The sequence below is a fragment of the Pollicipes pollicipes genome, unplaced genomic scaffold (genome assembly GCF_011947565.3).
Source record: "Pollicipes pollicipes isolate AB1234 unplaced genomic scaffold, Ppol_2.1 Scaffold_7231;HRSCAF=8579_pilon_pilon_pilon, whole genome shotgun sequence".
Classification (NCBI taxonomy): domain Eukaryota; kingdom Metazoa; phylum Arthropoda; class Thecostraca; order Pollicipedomorpha; family Pollicipedidae; genus Pollicipes; species Pollicipes pollicipes.
In genome coordinates this window covers 6,042,151-6,067,029 of record NW_023597034.1, presented here as the reverse complement: position 1 = coordinate 6,067,029, position 24,879 = coordinate 6,042,151, and the positions used below count along the sequence as shown (strand labels likewise).

The following is a 24,879-nucleotide window of genomic DNA, read 5'->3' as shown; positions in this document are numbered from 1 at the left end:
AGACGTCTCTGGATCCGCCCTGCGGTCTTAGGCGTCTCCGGAACCACCCCGCGCTCTCAGACGTCTCTGGATCCGCCCTGCGCTCTCAGACGTCTCCGGATCCGCCCTGCGCTCTCAGACGCCTCTGGATCCGCCCTGCGGTCCCAGGCCTCTCTGGATCCGCCCTGCGTTCCCAGCAGGCTGGGATACTGCTGACTCTCAGTCTCGCGGTAACAGCCCAGGCCTGGCCAGCGGCGTTCTCACAGTGCAGTGCAGGTCTTTTCTGGGCCCCGCGACGACCGGTACCAGTGACCGCACACAGACAGGCAGGCTGGCAGCCCGACTCCGATTAGGCCCGCTCGACGATTACCGACTGATTCCTCTTCACAAACACCGCAGGAGGCCTAAATGGCTTACTATGCGCATAATTCATCGGCAGCATGCTTCCAATAGAGTCATAAGGAGGACGTTAAGATAACACACTGCTTATGAATACAGTCCGCGAGTGACAGGGAATGAGTGTAAGCAGTGTAAGCTTTTGCGCCCGGGGTCCTGATGACGCTTCAAGAAACCGGACGCAACGGATCAGACAGGGTAGCCTGCCGCCAACATTCGAAAACGCCGTCACTGTGCAGCTAGGCGAACTAGCTAGGCGGTAAACGCGAGCAAGGCGGGGCTAAATGCAGAACAGGGTGGGGGGGGGGGGGGGGCAGGTGGGCGACACGCCACCTCCGCTCACCTGGCCGGTGGTCAGATCATGGCCTGGAGGCCGTCAGCGGGTGCCACGGTCGCACTCTCACACACCTGCGCCCTGCCCCGAGCGCGTGCAGCGCCCGACTGCCGGCGGGCCGGCCGGGCCGCGCCTCCGCCGCCCGGGGCCCTGACCTCTCGGCCGGCCTGACCCCGCCCCGCCGCGCCGTATAAGGCGATCCGACGGCCGGTCGCTGACGTCACGGCCGGCCGGCCCGGCGCGCGGGGGGCGGCCGCCGCGGCGGCAGCTCGCTCCCGCTGGATGCGATCAGCGGCGTGCGCTGGCTCTCCGGTCCCGGTGTGAGGACGCGTGCTGGGCTCGTGCGGGCACAGACGGGGGCCGGCTAACGTCCGGTAGCGCTGCTCCCGTCCGCTTCAGTTCTCATAGGACTGCCGGACTGGACCGGACCCAAGGGACTCCGGCTGTTGGCTCTGGGCTCGTGGCGTTGGTCGCTGCATGGTGGCAACAAGCTCGTGGCGTTGGCTGCTGTATGATGGCAACCAGCACGACAGGGTGTGGTGCTAGTAATCACTGTCGGTTCATGCTAGCGGTGGTAGATAATGTGGCCATGACATAAACAGTCATGCTGCTCCCGTAGTTGACCATTTGGACATGTGAACATGCGGCGGGACGGGGGTAATAGGCTGGAGATCATGTGACGTCCCAAGGTGATAGGGCTGGAGATCACGTGACGTCCCAGGGTGATAGGGCAGGAGATCGTGTGACGTCCCAAGCGTATGAACTTGTCCATGAAGTTACCATATTACACGGCTGATGTTGGTGCTATGCACTCAGAACCAAACGTGTTCCATCGCAGTTCAGTCTGGATGTGTGTGCACACTGTGGAAGTGAACACTCTGGCTATATCCGAACTCCGTCGTCCCGCGTGTCCAGCGGTCCGCCAGTCCACCGGTCCCAGATCTCTCGGCCCTCTTTAGCCGCCGCCGGTCCGCCGGTCCACTGGCCCCAGATCTCTAGATCCTCACTAGCCGTTGCTGGTCCGCTGGTCTATCGGTTCCAGATCTCTCGCCCCCCCCCCCCCTCCCCCTCCTAGCCGCCGCTGGTCCACTGGTCCACCGGTCCCAGATCTCTCGGCCTTCCCTAACCGCTGCTGGTCCGCTGATCCACCGGTCCCAGATCTCTCGGCCCTCCCTAACCGCTGCTGGTCCGCTAGTCCCACACCCCCACCTCACAATAACCAAGACGAGCACCACCGGACATCGCCGGCCTGTCGACCAGCGACGCTCGGGCCTGGGAGCCCTGGTCCGATCTCCCGCCGTCAGGTGAACGGCGGGGCAGGTAGCAGACATCTCCTGGTTATTCCCTCGGTGGAGGATTGACGTTAAGCCGGCCCGTTTTTCTCATGGCAAACGATAGAGGTTGCTTTACCCGACTCGTTTTTCTCGCTACTGGGCATGGGGAACGAAGGAACTAGCATGTCCAATGCATTTTAATCACGAGCAGTTACTGAGACGCCCTTTGGAATAAGAAAGGCACACCGGACTTTTCAAAACGGGCGTCCATGTCTCGCGGTTCCATGACATTTCCATGGCTGCACCAGGGGCAGGTAGTTCCTGCCACAGCAAGTTATAACATTCCGGTGGTCTCGATGGGCGTGTGTCAGTTGGAGTTTGCGACTAACTCGGCTGCTGAGGCCCCATGACGTTTGCAGCCTCTCACCCTGGTAAAGAGGGACGTGTTCGGGGGGAATCGAACCCCGAACCTCTGGTTTTCCCAACACAGTTTAACAACTACACTGTTGGTGACCCCAATCATGACGGCCGACCGAATGCTTTCGCGTGCAGCGCACTTTGGTCATGAAACAGAGGCATCGAATCTTACGAGGCCTACGATGTCGTCAAAATGAGGATTGTTAACCGTGGAGATCATGAGTTTCGGACGTCCGTCGCGATCGGCGGTGTTTGCAGTCATGGGTGTGCCGTGGTCAATCGTGGTCCCGAAGTCGACACACACACATCAGTCTTTGACCGACGTAGCTGGACCTGAGCAGCTATTACGGCGAGAACCGTTCGCGCGAGCTAAAACCCGCCAACCCCATCCTGGCGACACCAAGCACTGGCCGTAGAAGGCGCACCGTTGGTCGAGTGCAATGACATTATCTCACGAGGTGCAGCGCATACGCCTGAGCCAATAGCTGAACATGCATTGCGATCGCCAGCACACAAGGCCTGAAACTCTGCCAAGGCATTGCCATTTTGATCCGGCCTTCTGGCCGTGCAGCCAGTTGAAGATCAGTGTGCCGACTGCAGACACACATCAACCGCAGGCACGCGCTCCACCCGGGCGTCTGCGCTGTCCGTGCAGCCCGGGCCTACCATCGCGGCCTCATCGAACGCTCGCCCTGGCGGAAAAGCCAGCCGAGCCTTTCACGGGAACCTGTAGTCTGCCGCCGGCAGCCGTGCTCGTCGGCGCGCCGCCGCCGTCAGCGCAGCGGCCGCGAAAGTGAGCAGCGCCGGTCGGCGGCGCCCTGAGAGTCGGCCGGGCGCGCCGCCGCCACCGGCACCGCCTTTCCCAGCCGCACGCGGGCCCGCGCCGTCCGTTACCGCGCCGCTTACACCGCGGCCGGGCTGTACCGGCAGCGCTTGGCGGCACATGCTATGGTGTTCTGCTCGCTTCGACGCCGAATGTGGAAGCGGGCACCGGGTTGCGGTTGGTTCGCAATCGGCTCTGATGTGGGGTAAACGGTGCACGGTGCCAGACCCACCCGGGCTCGCCGCGTGAACGTCGGCAGTCTGGCTGGGAGAACAGGACTTTACACACATGTCGGGAAGCCAAAGCGTTCCTGGAATGCTCCAAGACCGATGTCGCTGAGCCTTCATGCAAAAGTTGGGCGACATGATTAACGACTGGTTTTAGAGAAACCATTGCCTCAACCCGCCTTGCCGAAAACGCGCCGGAACTGGCCTTCTTAGAGACTCGAGTAGAAGCCGAGTGTCGCTCGGCCGCTCGAGCTCCGTCATGAACGCTCGAAGGTCCGCACCTACAGCAGAAGGCCGCCGGCATTCCACCATGCCGGCGGTCAGAGGAGAAGGCTGCTTCGGATCGCGATCGATACGTGACGTCACGAGTCGTTGCATTCCTCGTGCTGGCGTTATGCGCGTGCGTTAGCATTTTGTGCAACTGATCTTGAAATCACCAAAATGATTGAAATCAGACATCGTCGTCATTTAATCAGATATGCAGCCAGGCAACCAAAACCAGAAAAGACAAGCCAGACTCCCGATATGTATCCAACCAGTGATTTGTGATCACTGATAGTCCGCATGGCCCACGGGCACGACAGAGCTCCACGAAACATGCATTTCTTGGCATCCCATAATGATCTAGTGCACATCAAACACCAAGCACAGCGGATGAATTCCTGTCGGCTTTTGGGTTCCGATCGAGTCTTTTACATCTTACATCTGCCCGTGTCAATGTTGCATCCCGTAGTACACGCACGCAATGCATTCAAATGTCGCATGGGTCAGTGCATCTGACGTAAAACGCTGTTAAAAGAAGCATGGCATGTGTGCAGGGACACATGTGCGCAATGACGCATCTGGACGCAATGCTCTCCATTGATGCAGCTCGCCTCAGCAGTTGCTCGCCTTCAGTTCTGCATTAGGTTAAAAGTTGAGGCGATAACTGCAACAATGTAGGTGCAACTGCGAGCAACGTCCAGATTATGGAAACTGCTACGTAGGAGGGACTGCTGCCTCCAAATATCCACTGAAGTATTGCCGTAATCTTCAGCGGCTCATTTGCTGTTAGAGTGCTCTTTAACACGGCAGGCCATTTCCATCAACTTACAAGCTCGAGCAATAGAAGTGGCAAACTCCCACCCACTTCTTTCTTCACTGTAGACGTCGCCTTTCTCTTGGGTACCAATATATATATATATATATATATATATATATATATATATATATATATATATATATATAGACGCATACTAGTTGTCCCTGACGACAGGCTGCTGGTTGCCTGTCGTGGACTGTCGCAGAATGCACAACAATGTTCATTCAGCTGATGAATTCAGCCCGTGATTCGGCTTCTAAACGTTACCACGACGCGTTTACTCAGATGACGTATGTGTCACAGCTATGTGAACAGAAATGTTTCGGCTGCCGGCCCAAGCAGTCGACGAAATCATGCTTGCTGCCTAGCACAGTGAGCTCTAATGCAAATTAAATCGACATGTGACATAAGCCACCTTTGAATGGAAATCACTCCATCACCCTGTATGGCGTATCTGCGCTTGCCAGGCTGCAGCACTGAGCTACGTCACCATTCCGACATTGGTCGCGCCTCCGCTGTCTTGGGACAGGTCGTCTTGATGGACCTTGCAGATAGCTGCTCGGGGTCACCTGCTGCAGGTGACTCGATACACCACTGCAACCCCACCAGGCTCGTGGCCGGCTTTCCGTGAATTTTCATTGCCGAAGCGCTTAGCCTGTACGAGAGTCAAACCACCGGTCTCGGGTCGCGCTAGCCCTGCGAGAACGCAAGGTCGCGCGGCTCTCCTTCTGCCGCGCCTGCTCGGTGAAGCCCTGTTTGGTATGCACAACAGACACGGCTACCTACAATGGGCCGTTTGCCCAGACCATTGTTACATTGCTTGGCCGCGGGCCGGGTAGGTTACATTGGACCAGAAAGTGAACCAAACAGGTCCGTCCACTTGCACTACAGCAGATTGATACAGACGGGGCTCACGTGGTTCATGAGGCTTGGCTGGAGGGTCTGCGGCCAGCCCGAGCGAGCCCAGTCACCCTTTCAACGGCTGTTAACGGTAGCAGGCACTGCTCGCAACGCCAGTGCAACGGAGCGCAGTAGCCGCCCATAACTCGTAATGCGGTAGTTGGGGGGGGGGGGGGGGGCGCCGACGGTCCGCGGCCCTGGTGCCATGGCGGTTGCTGTAGCCGTGACGTCGCTAAGTTTTGGGGTAGACGGGGGGCAGAAATGTAAAAAGGACAGGGGACTGAATACGTGCAGAGGCGGAAAACATGCAGCTTACTTTCATTGCCCACGGATTCCGAGAACGCCGCGGGTTAAGGGGGTTTCATTCGAAGGCAGAAATAAGTTTCCGGCTGACCCTCCCTCGCCGCGCGGCATCTATATCCTACAGAAGCGTATACCGCTATCGTTAATCTAGATCCGTGTACAGCTAGTAGCTGCACGCAGCAGCCGTCAGTGTCGTGATACCACCGTTTGATGTTCGGTTGTACAGACGCACACACACCATATTTGCATCGTCGAATGCAGGCGGCCGTCTTCAGAGCGTCTATTTGCCATCGCAGTGGGCTGCTGCATCGAGAATCGCTGCTGCGATATGCACGCCAGGGCGGCCTATCGCGGAGATCGTGCCGACTGCTCGACAGCGCGGCTGGCTGTGCGCTGCGGTCCTTTGCAGGTGCCGCCAGCCGGGCGAAAACACTCTGCCCGCCACTCAAGAGGCTGCCGAGCATAGTGGACGGAGCGAGGGAGGTCCGCTGAGAGGAGGCTGCGGCCCGGCAAGAGGGCGACTGCGCGAGCCATCTGTCGTCAAACATGGCGGCCATAACCGCTGCAGCAGAGGACTCGTGACGGCGCCAGTCGGGTAACATCCGGCACCAAACCCTTAAGCAGGCTGCGGCAGGCTCTCTCCAAATGTTGCGGCAAAAATACCCCATGCATGTCACGGCTCTTCATCGCTGTAGCCCGCTGCATGACATCACGCGTGACTCATAGCACTCCCAGCGAATACAGAGTGGAGACTCCCTAGCGAGTCGGCATTTAATGATCACCAGTCGTAGACGCTGACAGGTGAGTACGAGCCAGCTTATTATTCAGCCCGATCGATCCGATCATCTGCGAGAACCAAGACAGATGCTACGAATGCAAGCGCATGATCATGCACGGTTCGGTGAAAGACCACGTAGCTCGAGCAGGCCTATCGAACGCCGAGAGAATGATTTTTTCAACGCACATCGGTGCAACAAGAGAAGACTTTCCATACTGGTATCGTCCGGTGATCAAAAACACCATTTCTTACCTGCCATTTCGCTACGGTTTGGGCGATGCGTGCTACTAGGGGACTTGCGGTTGGTTGCCACCTCGACTCACCACGCCTGAGGCTGATTTAGTTTGTTGATTCAGAAATTTGGGCATGCATTCCGAGATCAATTTCAGTGTAGCCGATGTCGGGAAAGCAGGTCATGAGACAAACTGTTCCTAAAGAGAAAACTATACAGAACCCGTTTTGGTAAGGACTTCCAGCTAACACACAGCAACAGTAAGGAGCTGTAGCTAGCCGACTAGCTACCAGTCATCATCATTTATGTCATGCCCCGTCCAGACCACCTACAATGGAAGAACATCAACTATATGCGTGCACATTACGTACATTCCGTATACGTGGTGGCCTACACAAACCACACATAAGAAGTGTGCTCGCCTGCTGGCCTATGGGTAGGTTCTCGTCGAGAGCCATCTGGGAGAATCAGCTACACTACACTGGGGCCACATTGTAACATCTAAATGTATGAGCCAACTCAGCTCCCACATTTTCCCCAGGAACTGATTCTGCTCTGGCTAAAACAGACATTGGGTTGATTCCAGAGTAGAATCCGACTCCATCCACAGTGAAGCAATAATATGGCACCCGCGACTGGGCACGGTTGCAGCCGCCAACCTGTGTGCCTTGAGCCCGTGCGCATGAAAGACTGATAAGTCAAATTAACACATGATCGGATAGCGAACAGCGTACAGTCTCTCCCAGCTTCTCTGTCTCAATGGTCTTCCACTTCATGCAGCGTGTTGCTCGTTCGCAGGAAGCACGTGGTTGCACCCCCCCCCCCCCCGAGCTGATCGCCGTCTCCTTGTTGGGTCGTCCGGCTCGCTGCCGCTGTCATCGGAGCCGGTGTGTTGTATCCGCCCGCCATAAGGTGACGCCCGCCACTTGTTGGCGGGGCGCGACGCCAGCAGCACCATGACGTGCTGAATAAAATTCCGGATCTAGAACGTGGGGTTCTTCGAAGTAATACTTCCCAAGGGACGGCAGCGCAGACGCACAGTACGCGTTCTCCAGCCGACATGCAAGACGCTATACGGCGATGTAAGAGATCTGCGCGGATATCGCAAATCACATAAAATACCATAGGGGGATATGCATCGCATTCCCTGGTTGCATTCATATCGCATTCGATTTTGAGGCACATCCCGCGCGCTGGGCTCGCTGTGCCAGCTGACAGCGCCCGTCAGCCGGGTCAGGCGACGCTTAAGCTGATCCTGCGGCCGCAAAAAGCGCGTGCCCGCCGGACAGACGCATTCACCGGCGGCGCAAAAAGGCGCGCGGGACTGCGCGCGCGCGTGCGGGCGTCGGTCGGCCGTCCAAAGGTGAATCAGCCAGGCGACGCGCGGAGAAAGTGGCGCCAACCTTGACCCCGCGCCACCAGGCGGCCCGAGGGAGAGAAAAAAAATGGTAAGCTACGCGGCCCAGCGGACGGTAGATACTAACTGGCGGCGGGAAGACACGAATGGACTGTTCAAGGCGAGGGAGAGCGCGTCCGGTGACGGCGGGGGCGCGATAACGCCGCCGACGGCCGCCATGTATATGTCCGCGGAGACGCGACCGCCGTATTGTCATGCTGATGTGGTGGCGGCGGCGGCGGCGGCGGCGGCGGCGGCGGCCGCGCCGTAAATACGACCCGTCGGAACTGAGCAGGCGACGGAGACGGCGGGTGCAGGCGGAGCCGGCAGGGGACGGCGCGCCGGCCGGCGGGACCCCGCCTCGGGCAGGGGGACAACACCATCCGCAGCGGCGCGACCAGCCTGCGGAGGCCGGCGTCGGGCCGGGAGAGCGGGGTGCTTCGGCGGGTACGGGCCGGCGCCCCACCAGAACACGTCTATTCCTAGTCTGTTGCGGTCGCCGGAACATCACCGGGTGCGGTCGCCATTTACGGATTACTCAATGCATGACACCGCCGCAAATTCTGTGCTCGTATTTTGCAACGCCGGTGCAGACTCCGTCTGCTCCTTTATTTAGAGTGGCAGGTCGTAAATCACAAACACTTCTCGAAACCGAGCGCATCTCATGCCGCACTCCGGGCACGCGCCGCATCACCCGCAAATCACAATCAAAAGCTTCCCAGGTCACTCGGGACGCAGTCCACGACCAAGCAGCCGCATCCAGTCCGTGCGACGTCAGCGTAGGTCCAAGCGAACGTGATTTCGAAAGGTCAGGCATCATCCACGCATTACGCAAACACGCACCACCGATCGCAGTTCTCTCCATATTCAGACAGCGCTCTTGCATTCTTCGGAGCAATTCTGGCACGCATCATCACCGCCAGGAGCCCCCCACAGCTGCGCGACATCCATCAACGGCCAAGCCAGCCAGGCGTCTCAGAGTTCATCCCACCCCCAGCGCGCCGCCCAGCGCCGCAAGCCGCGGCCGTGTCCACACCGGCGCCGTCGGGCCGCACCCCCACGTAAACCTGCTCCAGCAGCGACGCCAGGCGCACCGCCAGGCTGGCCTCGTCGGCGGCGCGGCGCACCGCCTCCGACGGCGCGCACAGCAGCGGCGCCGCCAGCAGCAGCGTCTCGCGGCGCACGTGCCGCTGCCGGTGGCGCAGCAGGCCGGTCAGCAGGCGCACAGTCGCAGGGTGGCGCAGCAGCGCGACGGCCACGGCCGGCGCCAGCACCAGCTGCGCCAGTGCCCGCAGCAGGTGCGTGAGGGCGCGCAGCACCGTTAGTGCCGGCAGCGGCTCGGCCACGGCCGCCAGCAGCAGGTCCACCACGCAGGTAAGCAGGTCAGGCGACGCCGGTGCCAGCAGCGACTCGGCGGCAGGGCTGGCCGCCGCCGCCGCCAGGCACTGGCAGGCGGCGGGCGCGTCCAACGCCAGCAGCTGGCTCAGTAGCGGCAGCAGGTCCGGCGCCAGTCGGCTGCGAACGGCGGCAAGCGGCGGTGAAGGACTGCAGCTGCGCCGCAGACATGGCGAACGCACAAATGGTGCACCAATGGGGGCCGATGGCTGGCGAACATGGAACTCTAGCGCTAGTGGCGGGGGGTTCACTAAAGTGACCAACCCATCATCTGTCGCAACACTGTCAACTATGCTACTGGGAAAGCACAAGCCTTTTTTACCCCCCGCAGTCAAACTTGCTCAAACCGTCCAGCTCGACTGGCTACCTGGCGTCCTTGGAAAACCATCGACAAGATGTCACTCTGGACCAATGACTGTCCCAACTACACAGCTTTCGTTCTTCCGACGTGAAAAAGCAAGTCGCACGGAGAAAAAGGCAGATGGAGAGGACTGACAAGATCACGATCGCACCTAATCTGATGTGACTTGCTCACCTTGCACTTTCCTCGGAGGCATGCGTCAAAAACACTGCGATGGCTGCAGCGGCGGACTCTCGAACAACTTTGTGTATCGACTTCAAACACGAGATGGCAGCAGCGGTCATGCCTTGTGCGGCCAGCAAGGCGCACGTTTCGGTACCGGAGGCAGCCATGTTCCCCAGAGCCCAGATGCACTGGTCCTGCAGGTGCGACGACCAAAGTCAGACTTGTTCCGCATGACAAACACCACATTACTCCGAGTTCGTCGTTCTGGTGTCGTCACGCCTCCACAGCCGCAACACGTGGATTCAGGGACCTGACGGCCTGACCTGAAATGACTCAGCGAGTGGCGCCACCCGAGAGTGCCCCCGCCTCGGTCGCCAGCGCGCCCCGTCACCACTGACAGGCCCTGGAGCCTGACCTGGAGCAGCGGGCTGGCGCTGGCCGACAGTGTGACCAGGTAGCTGCCGACCATCTGGGCCACCTCGAGCGACACCGGGCCGGCCGCCACGTTCGTCAGGCAGGCGGCCGCCTCCAGCTGAGCGTCCGGATCATCACCTGGCGATGCGGCACGACAGTAACATGTGGGCAATGACGCCTGCCTCCCCCCAAAAAAACAGCAGGCCTAAAAATGACTGCCCTAGACTCAACATGAACATTATGCACCGTAACTGGAAAATCCGACCGAAGTCAACCTTCAGGACAGACGACTTTGCTTTCCCGGCAACCTAACAGCGCACATACACCAGTTAGAACTACGCCCCGGCAGACAAGACGCAGGCGGCCAGACGAATCCGAAGACACAAACAGCACGTAACATCGTCGCACATTCGATGCAACATATGCCCTTGGGACTGCCGCGAACGCAATTTTACCAAGGGCGCCTTCAGCTGGGTGAGGGGAGGACACCATCACCACAGGCTGAGGTAGACCTCCATCGGCTGGGTGAGGGGAGGGCACTATCACCACAGGCTGAGATGGACCTCCATCGGCTGGGTGAGGGGAGGACACCATCACCACAGGCTGAGGTAGACCTCCATCGGCTGGGTGAGGGGAGGACACCATCACCACAGGCTGAGGTAGACCTCCATCGGCTGGGTGAGGGGAGGACACCATCACCACAGGCTGATGTAGACCTCCATCGGCTGGGTGAGGGGAGGGCACTATCACCACAGGCTGAGATGGACCTCCATCGGCTGGGTGAGGGGAGGACACCATCACCACAGGCTGAGGTAGACCTCCATCGGCTGGGTGAGGGGAGGACACCATCACCACAGGCTGAGGTAGACCTCCATCGGCTGGGTGAGGGGAGGGCACTATCACCACAGGCTGAGATGGACCTCCATCGGCTGGGTGAGGGGAGGACACCATCACCACAGGCTGAGGTAGACCTCCATCGGCTGGGTGAGGGGAGGGCGCCATCACCACAGGCTGAGATGGACCTCCATCGGCGGGGGAGGGGGAGGGGGAGGGGGGAGACAAACAGCTGGCCGGGCCGAACACCACTGACCCGTCAGTGGGGCCAGAAGCCGCTGCAGGCGGCGCCGCCCGTCCGGCGCCGCCGTCCAGGCCGCGCGCGCCGCCGCGCTCTGCGCTAGACCTCGGCCGATCCGCCGCAGGGTGTCCGGGGTCAGCGGCGGACCGTCCGGACCACTCAGCGTCAGCAGCTCACTCACAGAGGGCACCTGCCAGCGTCAGCAGCTCACTCACAGAGGGCACCTGCCAGCGCCAGCAGCTCACTCACAGAGGGCACCTGTGAGCGTCACCAGCTCACTCACAGAGGGCACCTGTGAGCGTCACCAGCTCACTCACAGAGGGCACCTGTCAGCGTCACCAGCTCGCTCATAGAGGGCACCTGTGAGTGTCAGCAGCTCACTCACAGAGGGCACCTGTGAGCGTCACCAGCTCACTCACAGAGGGCACCTGTCAGCGTCACCAGCTCACTCACAGAGGGCACCTGTGAGCGTCACCAGCTCACTCACAGAGGGCACCTGTCAGCGTCACCAGCTCACTCACAGAGGGCACCTGTCAGCGTCACCAGCTCACTCACAGAGGGCACCTGTGAGCGTCACCAGCTCACTCACAGAGGGCACCTGTCAGCGTCACCAGCTCACTCAGAAAGGGCACCTCCCCTGGGGATGCACACTGGTGGCACTATTCAACGGAGCCGACGGATATGGTCACAGCTTAGCGACAACAAAAACTGCCATCGAACTAACGAAAGTGCAGCAACGACGAATTAGCGTGGGTGAATGCAGCCCACGTGTGTTTCACGACGGTTCAACGCCACTTTCAGGCAGAAGAAGTGACACAAGATTACCAGCATAGCTCGCTTCTCTCCAATCTTACTGACCAGACCCTGTTGGGCGACCTCGGCGACTCCGGGTCGGTCGAGGTCGAGCGCCGCGGCGCGACGGTGGCGTCGCCTGCTCTCCCCCTCCAGACGGCGCCTCTGTCGCGCCCTGTCTTCCATACCAGCACTCCTCTGGAGACCGGCACACGGGCCGCTGCCGTCCCCCTCATGCATGGCGGCTTCCAGCACTCCACAGTCCGGCCACAAGGTGCCGAGACGACCAACAGCGGCAGTCACGATCACAACAGAGCCACCACGACAGGCAGCTCACGTGAACGCCGTCCTCACCGGCCGCCGTGTCCCCCACTCCCACTCCCAGCTGGTCTTCCTCAGAACTTGTCCGGATGCTCCTTGAGCTCCTCCACGATACGCGCCTCGACCGCCTGGCGCAGCGCCGCGTCGTCCAGGTTGACGTTACAGCTGACAAACACTTGCTTGCCGGTGCGCTGCGCCAGCTTGGCGGCCAGTTTGTCGCTGGCGCCGAGTCCCGCCTTGTTCAGCAGCAGCGAGGCGACCGGGGCCGGCGAGACGGGCGAGCGCATCGCCACGGCCAGCTGCTTGAAGCAGGGCGCGTCGGCCGCCCAGAGGAGGAAGCTGTCGGCCAGCCGCAGCACCTGGAAGTGCACGATCGTCTCCTGGTGGCGACAGCTGAAGCTGTGCGTCCCGAGCCGCGGCTCCGGCGGCTCCACCATGTCCGCGACGGCGCGCCTCGCCGCTGGCCAACCGGTCAGCGGCCGGCCGCGTACACCTGCCGGTACAGCGCCGCCTGGCGGAACACGCGCGCGCACGGCTCGCTCGGGTCGGTGACGACACGCAACGAGTATGCCACCACCTGCTTGCGCTCGCGGTACTCCTGCAGGCCGCCGCGCACGTGGAGCCGCGTTCCAAGCGGCAGTCGGGCGAGCGGAGGCTCGGCCGGTCGCGCCGCCGGCGCCGCCGCGGAAGGCGCTGGCTCGCGGTGGAACCAGCACACGTGGATCACGCCAGTGCCGTCGTCCACTGAGGAGGCAAAAGGAACACGATGAGGGGGGCCAGTGCAACCGAAACATTGTCAACGATCAAAACTGTTCACATCGGTACCCAATGATGGCACTGACTAATGTACTCAACAATGTCAGCAACGAGTAGGGCTTGACACAGTTGTAGCTCAATGTATACTTCTTATCCTGGAGAAAGATCTTGGATATTTTCTCAAACAGCGAGATGGTGGTCTAAACCTTACCACAGGGCTGTTTTCCACAGGATGTCCTGGATTTAGAAAAACTCTAGAAACCTTTTCTAACGTCTTCGTAGGCGAGACATTATTTATGATAATCATCACGCATCAGAATTAGCTTTCCTCCCCATTCAATAATGACCTACATCTAGTCTGTCAACATACATTATCTGTAAGACTAACATCTCCTCAAACAAAGCCTACGACCAACTCGGGGACACTAGCCGACACATAACCCGCCCTCGATGGACGCAAATGGCCCTCTGACTGTCATATGAGGGCCCGTCCCCGGAGGCCAGGGACCCCGAACAGGACTCCGACGGGCCATTCATGCTCTTAAGCCCTCCATACGGGCCCTTGATCGTTGGTCTCGGTGAGCCCTCCAGGCTCTTCGGGCCTATTCGAACACTGCCTCTGGCCGAATCACGAGCAAGTCCCTGGGGGCTCTGCCAGACACCTATGGGGCCATGCCAGACACCGGGATCCCGACCAATGTAACACTGGCTCCGGCTTTGTCCCTGCTCGGGGAATGGGCCCTCAGGCGGCTATTGATTCAAGGGACCCCTGATCAGTACGCAGGGGCCCTGGCTGGCAGTGGAGTGTGAGCCTCTCCAGAGGGTCTTCGAGCATCTCGGAACCTAAGGGGGGTGGGGAACACGTGCCCGCTGTGAAATTGAAAGCGGGCAATGCACCCGGAGTCCTGGTAGCTCTCACCACTCGGGAAAAAGCATTTCCGTGTTCTCAAACAAGTGAGCAGCGTTTCTGATTAAGATAGCGCGGTTCCTTTCAAATGGCCGACAACCTGCCTTCCTGTCACGGAAACAAAATGTGCACTGACCTTCGTATTCCGATCGTTTTTCGTATGTTCGTGCGGCCACCACAGCGCCGAGGATGTCCACTTTCTTCAGCCGCAGCTGACCCCAGGTCGACACCCGGCTCTCCGGATCGAAGGTTGATGTCAGCAGGTCATGGATCCACAGGCAGTAGAATGGTTCCTGTGACCCATCAGTCATGGACACCTGCTAGCAGAGAAATAAATGTCACTGACTGGGATGCCCTTACAAATCTCCATTAAGGTTTTGGATCTTTCACCGCACACATTTCTCTACCCTGTTCCATCACGAACCCCGGTGGAGGGCAGGCACAGACAGCGACAATCTGCCAGCAGTGTTTAGATCATTATGGTGACTGCCAACCCCATCAGACTGTCCAAGAACTACACCATAATACAATCTGTGGCCTCCATGATGGTATGGTATGAGCCTCCAGCTCCCACATGGTGAGCTGGGGTTCCCTCCCAGGCTGCATCATGACCCATGAGCACTAATGCCCAAGTCTGAGCCCTTGGCAATTGGTAACATCCTGTAAAAGGGTGAAGGCCAATATTTGTCACGTTCCATAAAAATTGACTTAATTTGCTGAGTTGTAAGCAATATCAACAGAGTATGACAACAAAGTTTAACAGCAGTGTTAAGGTGACAATCATGAATGTATGAATTCATTGAAACCTAAATTGGGTTTCCAATTATTGTCAGTCAATTCCATCATATTGTTCCTACCTCCCTCAAGGTTAACTAAACCACATTATGTATAGGACACCATCAAGCAAGTGTCTACCCACTCCCATCAACACAAAATGAACATGCAGGTCACTGCCAGGTGTGAAGGAATTAGGGGCCAGCTGAGTGGGGGTCTGCCAGCTGAGTGGGGGTCTGTGACCTGAGTGGGGGTCTGCCAGCTGAGTGGGGGTCTGTGACCTGAGTGGGGGTCTGCCAGCTGAGTGGGGGTCTGTGACCTGAGTGGGGGTCTGCCAGCTGAGTGGGGGTCTGTGACCTGAGTGGGGGTCTGCCAGCTGAGTGGGGGTCTGTGACCTGAGTGGGGGTCTGCCAGCTGAGTGGGGGTCTGTGACCTGAGTGGGGGTCTGAGTGGGGGTCTGCCAGCTGAGTGGGGGTCTGCCAGCTGAGTGGGGGTCTGCCAGCTGAGTGGGGGTCTGCCAGCTGAGTGGGGGTCTGCCAGCTGAGTGGGGGTCTGCCAGCTGAGTGGGGGTCTGCCAGCTGAGTGGGGGTCTGCCAGCTGAGTGGGGGTCGGTGACCTGAGCCAGCTGGTAGGGTCAAAGGTGGGAATCAGAATGATGGCACTAATTTTCTACTTACATCATTTTTCCCTAACTGACTAAATGTGGGAGCCTGATGTGCAGTCTTTTAGAATTGTTAAATGCAAATACCGAGTAATTTATGATGCACCATGTTAGGCTTGCATGTATGTAATCCAATAAGAGCTTTTTTTGTCATACAGCCTCATATTCCAGACAGTAGCAACACCTATCACCAAACAACACTAAATCACCAAACCTGAGGTCTGTATATCCTTAGCCTGAAATACCAAACCAGATAACAAGCAACCATATCTGTGCCCTATGCTTGTGATGTGCTGCATGGTTTGCATAACATACTGTTGTAATCATTGCTGGACTGCATCTGCCTCATAATTACACCACAAATGATGGTGAATGGGCAAATCTATGAAATAAAACAAAAACAAAAATTAGGCATTGTACCTATGGTCATTGGCAGAGTAACACTAGCATGACTGTTAAACTGATTGGTGGTTGGTGCATCAGAACTCAGCAATAGCTGCTCACAGCCCACAGAATGGTGATGATAATGTTCAGTACATTGAACAATGATGACAGGGCTTTTTGTAGGCCCATATCAGACCATGCCAAATTTACAGAATTTTACAATTACTTTTGAATTGTTTTCACTATTGTCACCTAAAATTACACATGTCACATCAAAACTTCTTGAAAAATTACCTCTCTCTCTGCACTGAAATTGGTGGTGAGCATGCACCAAATATTGAGGAAACATTCCCAACACAATGTGTGAATTCTCTAGAATTGTTCCCTTCATGCTACTGCTACATAGGGGGTGTCTCACAAGAATGTTTCCAGCAATTTCAAAATATCATTTAATATTCCCATCATAGCGTGCACCCTAAGGTGCACTAAGGAGCACCCTAAGGAGCATAAAAAACAATCCCAAATCTCGTAAAAGACGCACATTCCATACCACTCCGGAGCGATAATACTTCAGGCCTTTTAAACGAGACCAAACCTTGAAAAATATCATCAGACAGGAGCGAGCGTGAAATCGCAGCCTGAATTATTCTGCAAAGAGAGCAGGAAGTCGAACAAGAATAAACGACATACGAACAGTCCCACCCCTACCTGCATTCGCGGACAGCCCAAGGCCGACAAGCGACCTCGACGATCTCAACGCCGACCGCATGACTGTTGAAATGCTACACTTTACACGCAGTTGCGGCGATAGCTGCCGCATGGTGTATTCATGTAGTAGCATATCTTAAAATTGTGTTAGTTGAAAAACAAAACTATAACAAGAAAATTGTTTTACCAAGTATTGAATATAAAAGCAGAACAATTATCACTTTATTTAATTTTTTTTGGTTTTATGAGTCTTTAGTAAATACAAATGTGCTGTGCATAAGATTAAACTGATAATGATAAATTTCCATTACTAGGTTTACCATGCCTTATTTGTAAAGTTAAGTAGAACTGTAGCAAAAACAACAAAGCGCACCGTCACCGGGTACTTGGCCAAAACGGGCGGGAAGTTTAAACTCGAGGGCGTTGTGCGTGGGCTGCGTGGAGCAAGAATTCAAGATTCTGCAATATACACCCTGGGATTGCTACACTCCGTAAGCGGCCGATTGGGTTCAGGAATGGCTCGAGTACATGAGTGCATGCATGTATAAATGACCGAATAGTCCAATTGGATCGTATAGGTAGGTTAGGTAGCAGGCGCTAATAGTGGCATCGCGGGAATGGGCCTCGCACTTCCCACAACGGCCCGAATCAACTGAATCTAGAACGCAAACCATACAGTATTGGAAGCCGTAAATGTGCCACACATTCACGAATGTCAACAGCTCCATGTAGCTTTGTGTGCCATCTGCCATGCGATTACAAGTGTGTTTTCCTTAACACCTGTCACACACCCAGCTTGCATCAATCGACGCATAAATTTCGCGTGCTGCTGTTCGCTGATTGTACGAGGAAAGCGAAGGCCCCCAATGCTTCCAGCTGATTATCCGATGACGTCACAAAACCACAACATCTACCAACCCGATGAAAATTGCATGCGCGTCTAAGCGCAGTGAGCCCATGGTGGCACCTGGACGCTTCCCGTAACACGTTTGCATCCTAGCAGGCCGACTGTGACCGAAAGGGTCTGGGCGGGACAGAACGGGGCCACACAGAACCGAACTGAATCAGACTGACTGCGCGGGATGGATCCCGGATGGAACGTCATGAAGCAGATCAAGACAGGACCGGAGGGTACCGGCTGAGATCTGGGGGACTAGATGGCACCGTACGGGACCGGACGGAACCGGAGAGGACCTGACGGGATCGGACGACACCAGACGTGACCGAAAGGAGCGAATGGGACAGAACGGTACCACACAGAACCAAGGGAACCGGACTGAAACGGACGAAACCGGATGGAGCGCCATGAGGCAAGACGAGACCGAACGGAACCGGACCAAAGCGGACGGAAACGGACGGGACCAGACCAGGCGGGACCGGATGGGGCCGGACAAGATCTGATAGGACCATGCAGCCTGCATGTGACTGAACAGATTCTGAACGGGACGGAACGGACGGCACCGAAAGGGACATGACGCAACCAGATGTGACCAGACTGGACCAAATGGGATCAGGCGGGATCAGATGGAATCGGACGTGAACGAACGGAGCTGGACGTGACCGGACGGGACCATGTGCAACATGATCGAACGCCATTAGGCCAGACGGGACGGGATGGAACCGGATAGAACAAGACGGGACTGCACGGTACCGGATAAACTGAGCGTGACCTAATGGGATCGGGTGGAACCGCACGAGGCCTGGCGCCGGGTGGGATTGGACGGAGTACGACAGGATCAAATAGGGCATGACGAGATGAGACAGGATCGGACGGCAAGGCACTTGACCAGTAGGTACGGGACGGGGTATGGCGGGACCAGAAGGGGACCGGGCGGGATCAGACCGGGTCGATCTGGTCCCGCTAATTCTCTATGGTCCCACCTGGTCACGTCTGGCGTCGTCTGTTTCCATCCGGTCCCTTCCGGTCCCTTCCATTATCATCTGGTCATCTGGTCATCCACCTGATCCCGTCTGGTTTGGTCTGGTCCCATTCAATTCCATACAGTCCTGTCCAGTCCTTTCTAGTCCCGTTCAATCCCGGCCGGTCCCATCCAGTTCCGTCCGGTCGCGTCCCATCGCGTCAAGTTTCGTGCGCCACCGTTAAATCCCGCTTCGCTTCGTCCTATTCGGACCGGCCTCTTCCTACGTTGTCTGGTCCTGTCTGGGCTCATCACACTCCATCGGGCGCCGCTCCGTCCCGTTTGGTCCGCTCCGCCCCGTCTGATTTCTACCTGTCACATCCGGGGTTTCGTTTACGTTTGTCACGTTCCATCCGGTTGCGTCTGGTCCCGCCTGATCGCGCCCGGTCCAGTTCGGCTCTGTCCAGTTCCGTTGAACTCTGTCTGGTTCCGTCCCGTCCCGTCCGTTCCCTTCTCGTCCGTTCCCGTCCCGTCCCGTCCGTTCCCTTCTCGTCCGTTCCCGTCCCGTTCGTTCCTGTCCCGTCCGTTTCCGTCCCGACCGCTCCCGTCCCGTCTCGTCCGTTTCTGTCCTGTCCATTCCCATTCGGTCGTCCCGTCCGTTTCCGTTCGGTCGATCCCGTCCGTTTCCTTTCGGTGCCGTTCGTTCCCGTTCGATCGATACCGTCCACTTCCGTTCGGTCACGTCCGTTTCCGTTTGGCCACGTTCGTTCCCGTTTGGTCCCGTCCTTTCCTGTTCGGGTCTGTCTGTTCCCCTTCGGTCCCGTCTGGTTCTGTCTGTTCACGCTCGGTACTGTCCGTCCCATTCGGTCCCGTTCCAAACCAGCAGCAGGCTAGCAGGGATTTTGCGATTTTGTGATGTCACAGTACAGTTGAAGGTTGAAAATGTTGTGAACGGTCGGTTGAAAGTGTTTGTGACCTTCAACTGACAGCCGGACACCACATGTTTATCCGCCGGTTGTTGCGAACTGGATGCGGGGGGGGGGGCAAGCAGCGGATAAAACGCTATGTGCTGTTGTATTGTATGACAAATTGATCTCAAGCAGGTATTAGAGCTACTCAAAAATGTAGTGTGCATCTGTTGATGCAAAATTTGAATGGGTTTTGTACTAGGCTCAGCTTACTTAAACCGTCTTAGGAAGTGCGAGGCTTATGCGGGTGATACCGACCTAGTGGTTGAGATCGTTTTTGCTATGTCTAATTGGAAATCAGCATCGATGCTTAGATATCCGCAGGTCAAAGCTATTTAAATGAAAAGGTTTACCATGTATATTGACCATTCCTAACCTTCATGAAGTTAACATAACAAATCTCTGGACGTCTTTGAGATAAAAAAAAATTGAAATGAGAATGAAAAACTGCGCCATATGCCGTTTTCCGGTCAAGGAGTCGTTTTCTTTGACCTTGAGACCAGTTTGATCTGACCCTCATGGCCATAACTGATCCAAGCTCCATATAGCTATTTGTAGTCCCGATTTCAGTTGCTTGATTATCTTAAACCCCATTGGAAGTGATATGCCTACGTCTGAAGCTGTTGTCGCATTAGCTTGACAGCTACTCACAGGATTGCGTTCGATGGAATCATTGTCTGAGCTGTCTCAAGCCACTGATCCTGGAAAAACTTTTCTTGTTTTGCTTTGTGTTTTGTTTGCTGGTTTATTATGCACGAATAGATAAGCTACTGTTCACAGCCAGATAGGTTAGGCCCCATAGGCCCTTGGCTTTTCACTGAGCTGCACCATTTGGAATTTAGTTTGAAAAACCTTACGGGCATTAATTTAAATAATTTCGAGTGGCCTGAGCCTCCTCCTAATGCGGACTTAGCCATTCCCCCAATGTTGACTCGAGCCTCTCTCCCTCAATGTTCCTCTTAGCCCCCTCAATGCACATGGGTAAGGAAGGAATGCTGGGCCAAATCAACGCAGAACGGTTAAGTCTGCTATGTGTATGGAAGACACCTTAAAGGGAGTGTTCCACATTTACATGGGGTTTTGAACTGAAATGGTTATCTTGAAGACCTTTCGGTGCTGTTCACGATCCTGCCCTTCTTAAGACATAAGCCCTTCCAGTTTTCGAGCCGCACGCCCGCGACAATGGGGGAAGGCACATCGGGAAGGGCATTTCAAAGTCACTTTTGGCATTCATGCTGTCACAATAGCGTCATTCAAATCCTGCCATTTCGTACGTCATGCGGCGATTAAGACCAATAATAATATAATTGTTGAGGCGTTCACATCTGGCGTTCGTGAGCGCGATCTCCAGATATCATGGCCGTCGATTGGCTCTCAACCAATGTTGCGGAAGGCACGACGGCGTAGCCAAACCATGACACTTTCAGGAGTATGTGTGCTAAAAAGAGAACTGTGCTGTGTAGAGCAGTTTCTTTCACTTGAAAAGTATACCAACAGTTAGAAATGAGCTTGTCTTCTTATATCTGGTGCTTGCTTCAGTATATTCAGCTGTGAAACATTTCCTTTAATGCATCACTTTTAGAATCATATTCATTTTGCACTCAATGCTTCCCTGAAGGTAGCTAATGTAGTTGTCATTCACATGATCCTAAGCAAGTCGTGCTTACTCTTTCATATGTTAATCCAGCCTGCGGATGTTCGGCGAGTTTTTTCAAATGATATCGCCCGGATGGAGATGAAGAACTGTTGACCACAACATGCGGCAGCTTTTTCAAGTGCAAGGTGCCCCTAGTAAAAGTGGCCACACGTTTTCCCCAACAGCGGCAAATGTATTTGTCGCAAAATCGTGGCTATACAACACAATAAGCGACAGCGGTAGTCATCAATGATCCCTCGCTCAAATTTACTCAGACGTGTTTCTTTGAACTATACCCCATTCAAAGCTTTTCACAAAAAGTCAACTCACATTATTTCGAACATGGGAAGTCATTCCTCCACAGGAGAGTATTTTGAATCTACAAAATATCGAACATTTTTAGTTTTGCTCTAACATTGAGGACACAAATTGCTGGCCGAAATCCGGAGAGAAACCAGGCTTTGCGGGTAGGGTAGCTCAACCTTTTCGGCTAGCCCTCCCCCCCCCCCCCTTCAATCGATCGTTGAAGTAGCATCCCTGTAGTCAGGCCAAACTGACCCAAGCTCGAGCTCATGTTAATGTTTCCAACCAAATTTTTGCTGGGCAACTGCCCGATGAACATTTCCATTAATGAGCTATGGCGTAGGGCAAGGGGCTTTGACAATGGGTGAGCTGGAAATGAGCAGGACCGGACGTATTGGCTAATCAGGATCATTAACAACAACAATGTTGCCGATTATCCATCATCTGAGAACAATAAAAGGCCGCAGTATAATGACACCTAGGCTTGATTTCTACAAAAGATGCCACTTGGGCATTCAGCTTGTCAACAGCTGCGGACACCTTTGGTGTCAGAAGCCATCTAAGACCTTTGGTGTCAGACCCGAACACGCTTGGTGTCAGTAGCCATGCAGCACTAGAGCTTATTTCTGAGCTTTAATGACTAGTCCGCGCAATGCTGATGCCACGCCCACGATACCTGAAATAATTGACCTACCCACTGTGGCGGCATCGGACATCCAGCAGCCAGCCACTGGCAGGATGCATTTCCGGTACCATGTGGCCAAGTGATAAGCATACCGTACTCGAAATAGAACCGTAAAGAAGCGTTATTCACAGCGTCACATCCAAACAGCTGCATTTCCACGCACCCGTGTGCCCCAACACCGTTGACCGCTGACCCCATTGCTGCCCTTCTCATGGATCTCGTGGCTAATTGCTGAGGAAGCACCGCGGCACCGGTGGTGGGCTGGGCCGGGTGCCGACGACCTCGGGCTCCTCCGCGCCGTCCACACAGCGACGCGCGTCGAGTTTGTGAACCCGCCGCCCGCTGCAGCAGGCCGTGTCACGGAGGCCGGCAGGGCGAGCGGCACGGTCGCGGCTCCGCTCGCCGCTGACCTGACCCGTTCCACGTCAGCGGCCCCACGCTGCAGACCCGCAGGAGGCCCGGGCCCGGCGGGCCACACCAGTGCAGTGCAGCGCTGCAGCCGGTGCCGGCGGCTCCGCTGGTGCACGGCTGGCAGCGCTTAAGCGGGAGCACGCCGGCTGTCAGGGATCCCCGAAACAGGCCGGGCCACCGCGGCGTGGTGGGTTCGAAGCTGGCCGACTGTTGGCGTCTTAATTGAAGCAAGTTCCGGGTCAGGGCGAGTCGGAAAACAAACTTATCAAACGAGCCTGAAAATGATCAGAGTTTGGTTTCTATATTGGCCGATCATGTTCATTTTATGGTTGACTCCGCTCCATTAATTATTTACATTGCCTTAGTTCAAGAGGTTTATGGGTAGTTTACGTCTTGCTATGGCGTTTCCTTCTCTCCCCATAACCCAAACAAGATGATAACTTAGCATGTGATCATGACCGAACCGTATCACAGATCTCTCTGTTTCACATGACCTTTATCTCATTTCTCCCTTGCCCTGCGCCTTTGATACAGATGTTCCACCGGCTTGGAGGGCTGAGGCTACTACAGTGTCTCAGCAATATAGGCATTTCCTACGTACCTGGCTGTCATTGTGGCTGCCAGGTATGCTTTACGGGTGCATTGCAGTACGGATTTCGACAAACGCCGCGCAAAAAACTTACTGACCTTGTTCACGTCAATTTAGAGTCTCGGGCAGGCGGTCACGTACCAACTTTGCTAGTTTTTTACACGCATGGTGAAAGGCCAAAGACATATGATTGTCCCTCGGAATGCACGATTGTGCCATACGGGCTCGGTGGCTCGTAACGATCCGACCAGTCGTTCATCATCGACAGCCGATCGGAAGGCCAACTGTGTCCGCAGAGATCGCCTCCGCCGGCACGACCGGCTACTCCCTGCTCATCGCCGAAGGATCCAAACGGCGGGGTCTTCATCTCTGCGGGCGGCAGTGCGTGTGGACGCCGAGCGCGCGGCGGCGTGTGACGTCACGCTGACGTCACGGGCCCGGGCGCGCGGCGGCGGCTGACAGGCGGCCGGCAGTGTGCCGGTGCCGCGCGCGCCGAGGGCAGTGGGGAGGGCGCCGCCGGCACTGTCGTGAGAAGGACGCCCGACGCAGAGACCAGGGGCTTCCAGACGCCAGCAGACCGTCCCAGGTAGGTCAGCTCAGGTCGCCCCAGCTGCGCCCGGCGACGGGAGGGACCTGGACCTCCGTGCGTGCTCGCACCGAGGTCCTCCGCGGATGATTTGAAACTGGTCGGCAAGGCAACGTCCCGCTCGTGGTTACCCGGTATGGTGTGATCATTGCTCACATAGCTAGTGGCGTTTGTTTTTGGGCGTGGCACGCCGCCGCGCCGGTGTCTGCAGTGCAGTGCCGGTCCCTCTGCCGAAGCTGGCTGGTGGCGTGCGTGCCCGCCTCAGACGGCGCGTGCTGAGCGGTCCGGCCGGGCGGTGTGTGCACGGCAACAGAGCGAGGCTCCTGGCGTGTCGGCCGCCGCCGAGCCAGCCGCGTCGGCTCGATGTTGTATTGTCGGCCGTGGCTGGGGGATGTTCCCTGTCGGTGGGAGCTGCCGGCTGTGGCCCGGCCGCCGCTGACCGATGGTAAAGCGAGCACCACTGGCCTGTACGAACTGAACGGGAGTCGGCAGGGATCGAACCCGGGTCTGTTGTCACCGACGTTCTGGATTTCCCGTGTTTGAAAGGGGAGGGGGAGGGAGCGATAGCGAGGCGAATGCACCACTTCCGGCCGACAGCATGATTGATAAGGCTGTCACAGTAAGAGGAGGTATTATCTCGGCCATCTGCGGCTCCTCGTCACGCAGGCCGTGGGCGGACAAGGCCTCATGGTATGCGCCATTCAGTCACTGGGGCTTGCTCAACCGTTCTGCGAAGACGTGACATGCAATCGCGCACCGGCGCCCAGCTGAGGCCGGCGGTCTGGCGGCCGCCGCTCGTCGGCTGCTCCGCGACACCAGCTCGGGAGGGAGGGGCGCGCCGGCCGACGCTCCCCGGAGGCGCTATTGGTGGTGCGACGGAACACGTCTTCACTCTCCGCTGACGTCTATTTATGCGGCGGCGGCGGGCGGCGGGCCGGCGCCCCGGGGTTTTGGCGGCTGGCCCTCTTTCATTTGCCGTCCCCTTGGCG

General features: G+C 56.7%; 2 protein-coding genes across 2 annotated transcripts; both read right to left on the bottom strand.

The window, feature by feature from the left end:
• Positions 1-5,416: 5,416 nt before the first annotated feature.
• LOC119109317 (uncharacterized) lies at positions 5,417-13,062 on the bottom strand. The gene is made up of 6 exons (XM_037232924.1): positions 12,409-13,062; positions 11,566-11,740; positions 10,477-10,613; positions 10,071-10,255; positions 9,604-9,655; positions 5,417-5,473 (listed from the first exon to the last, which is right to left on the bottom strand). The coding sequence occupies exons 1-6, from the start codon at positions 12,580-12,582 to the stop codon at positions 5,417-5,419; spliced, it is 780 nt and encodes a 259-aa protein (XP_037088819.1). The 5' UTR covers positions 12,583-13,062.
• On the bottom strand, positions 12,738-13,100 carry LOC119109316 (proteasome assembly chaperone 4-like). The gene is made up of 2 exons (XM_037232923.1): positions 12,957-13,100; positions 12,738-12,899 (listed from the first exon to the last, which is right to left on the bottom strand). Exons 1-2 carry the CDS (start codon positions 13,098-13,100, stop codon positions 12,738-12,740), a joined length of 306 nt encoding a protein of 101 aa, XP_037088818.1.
• Between the last annotated feature and the right edge of the window lie 11,779 nt (positions 13,101-24,879).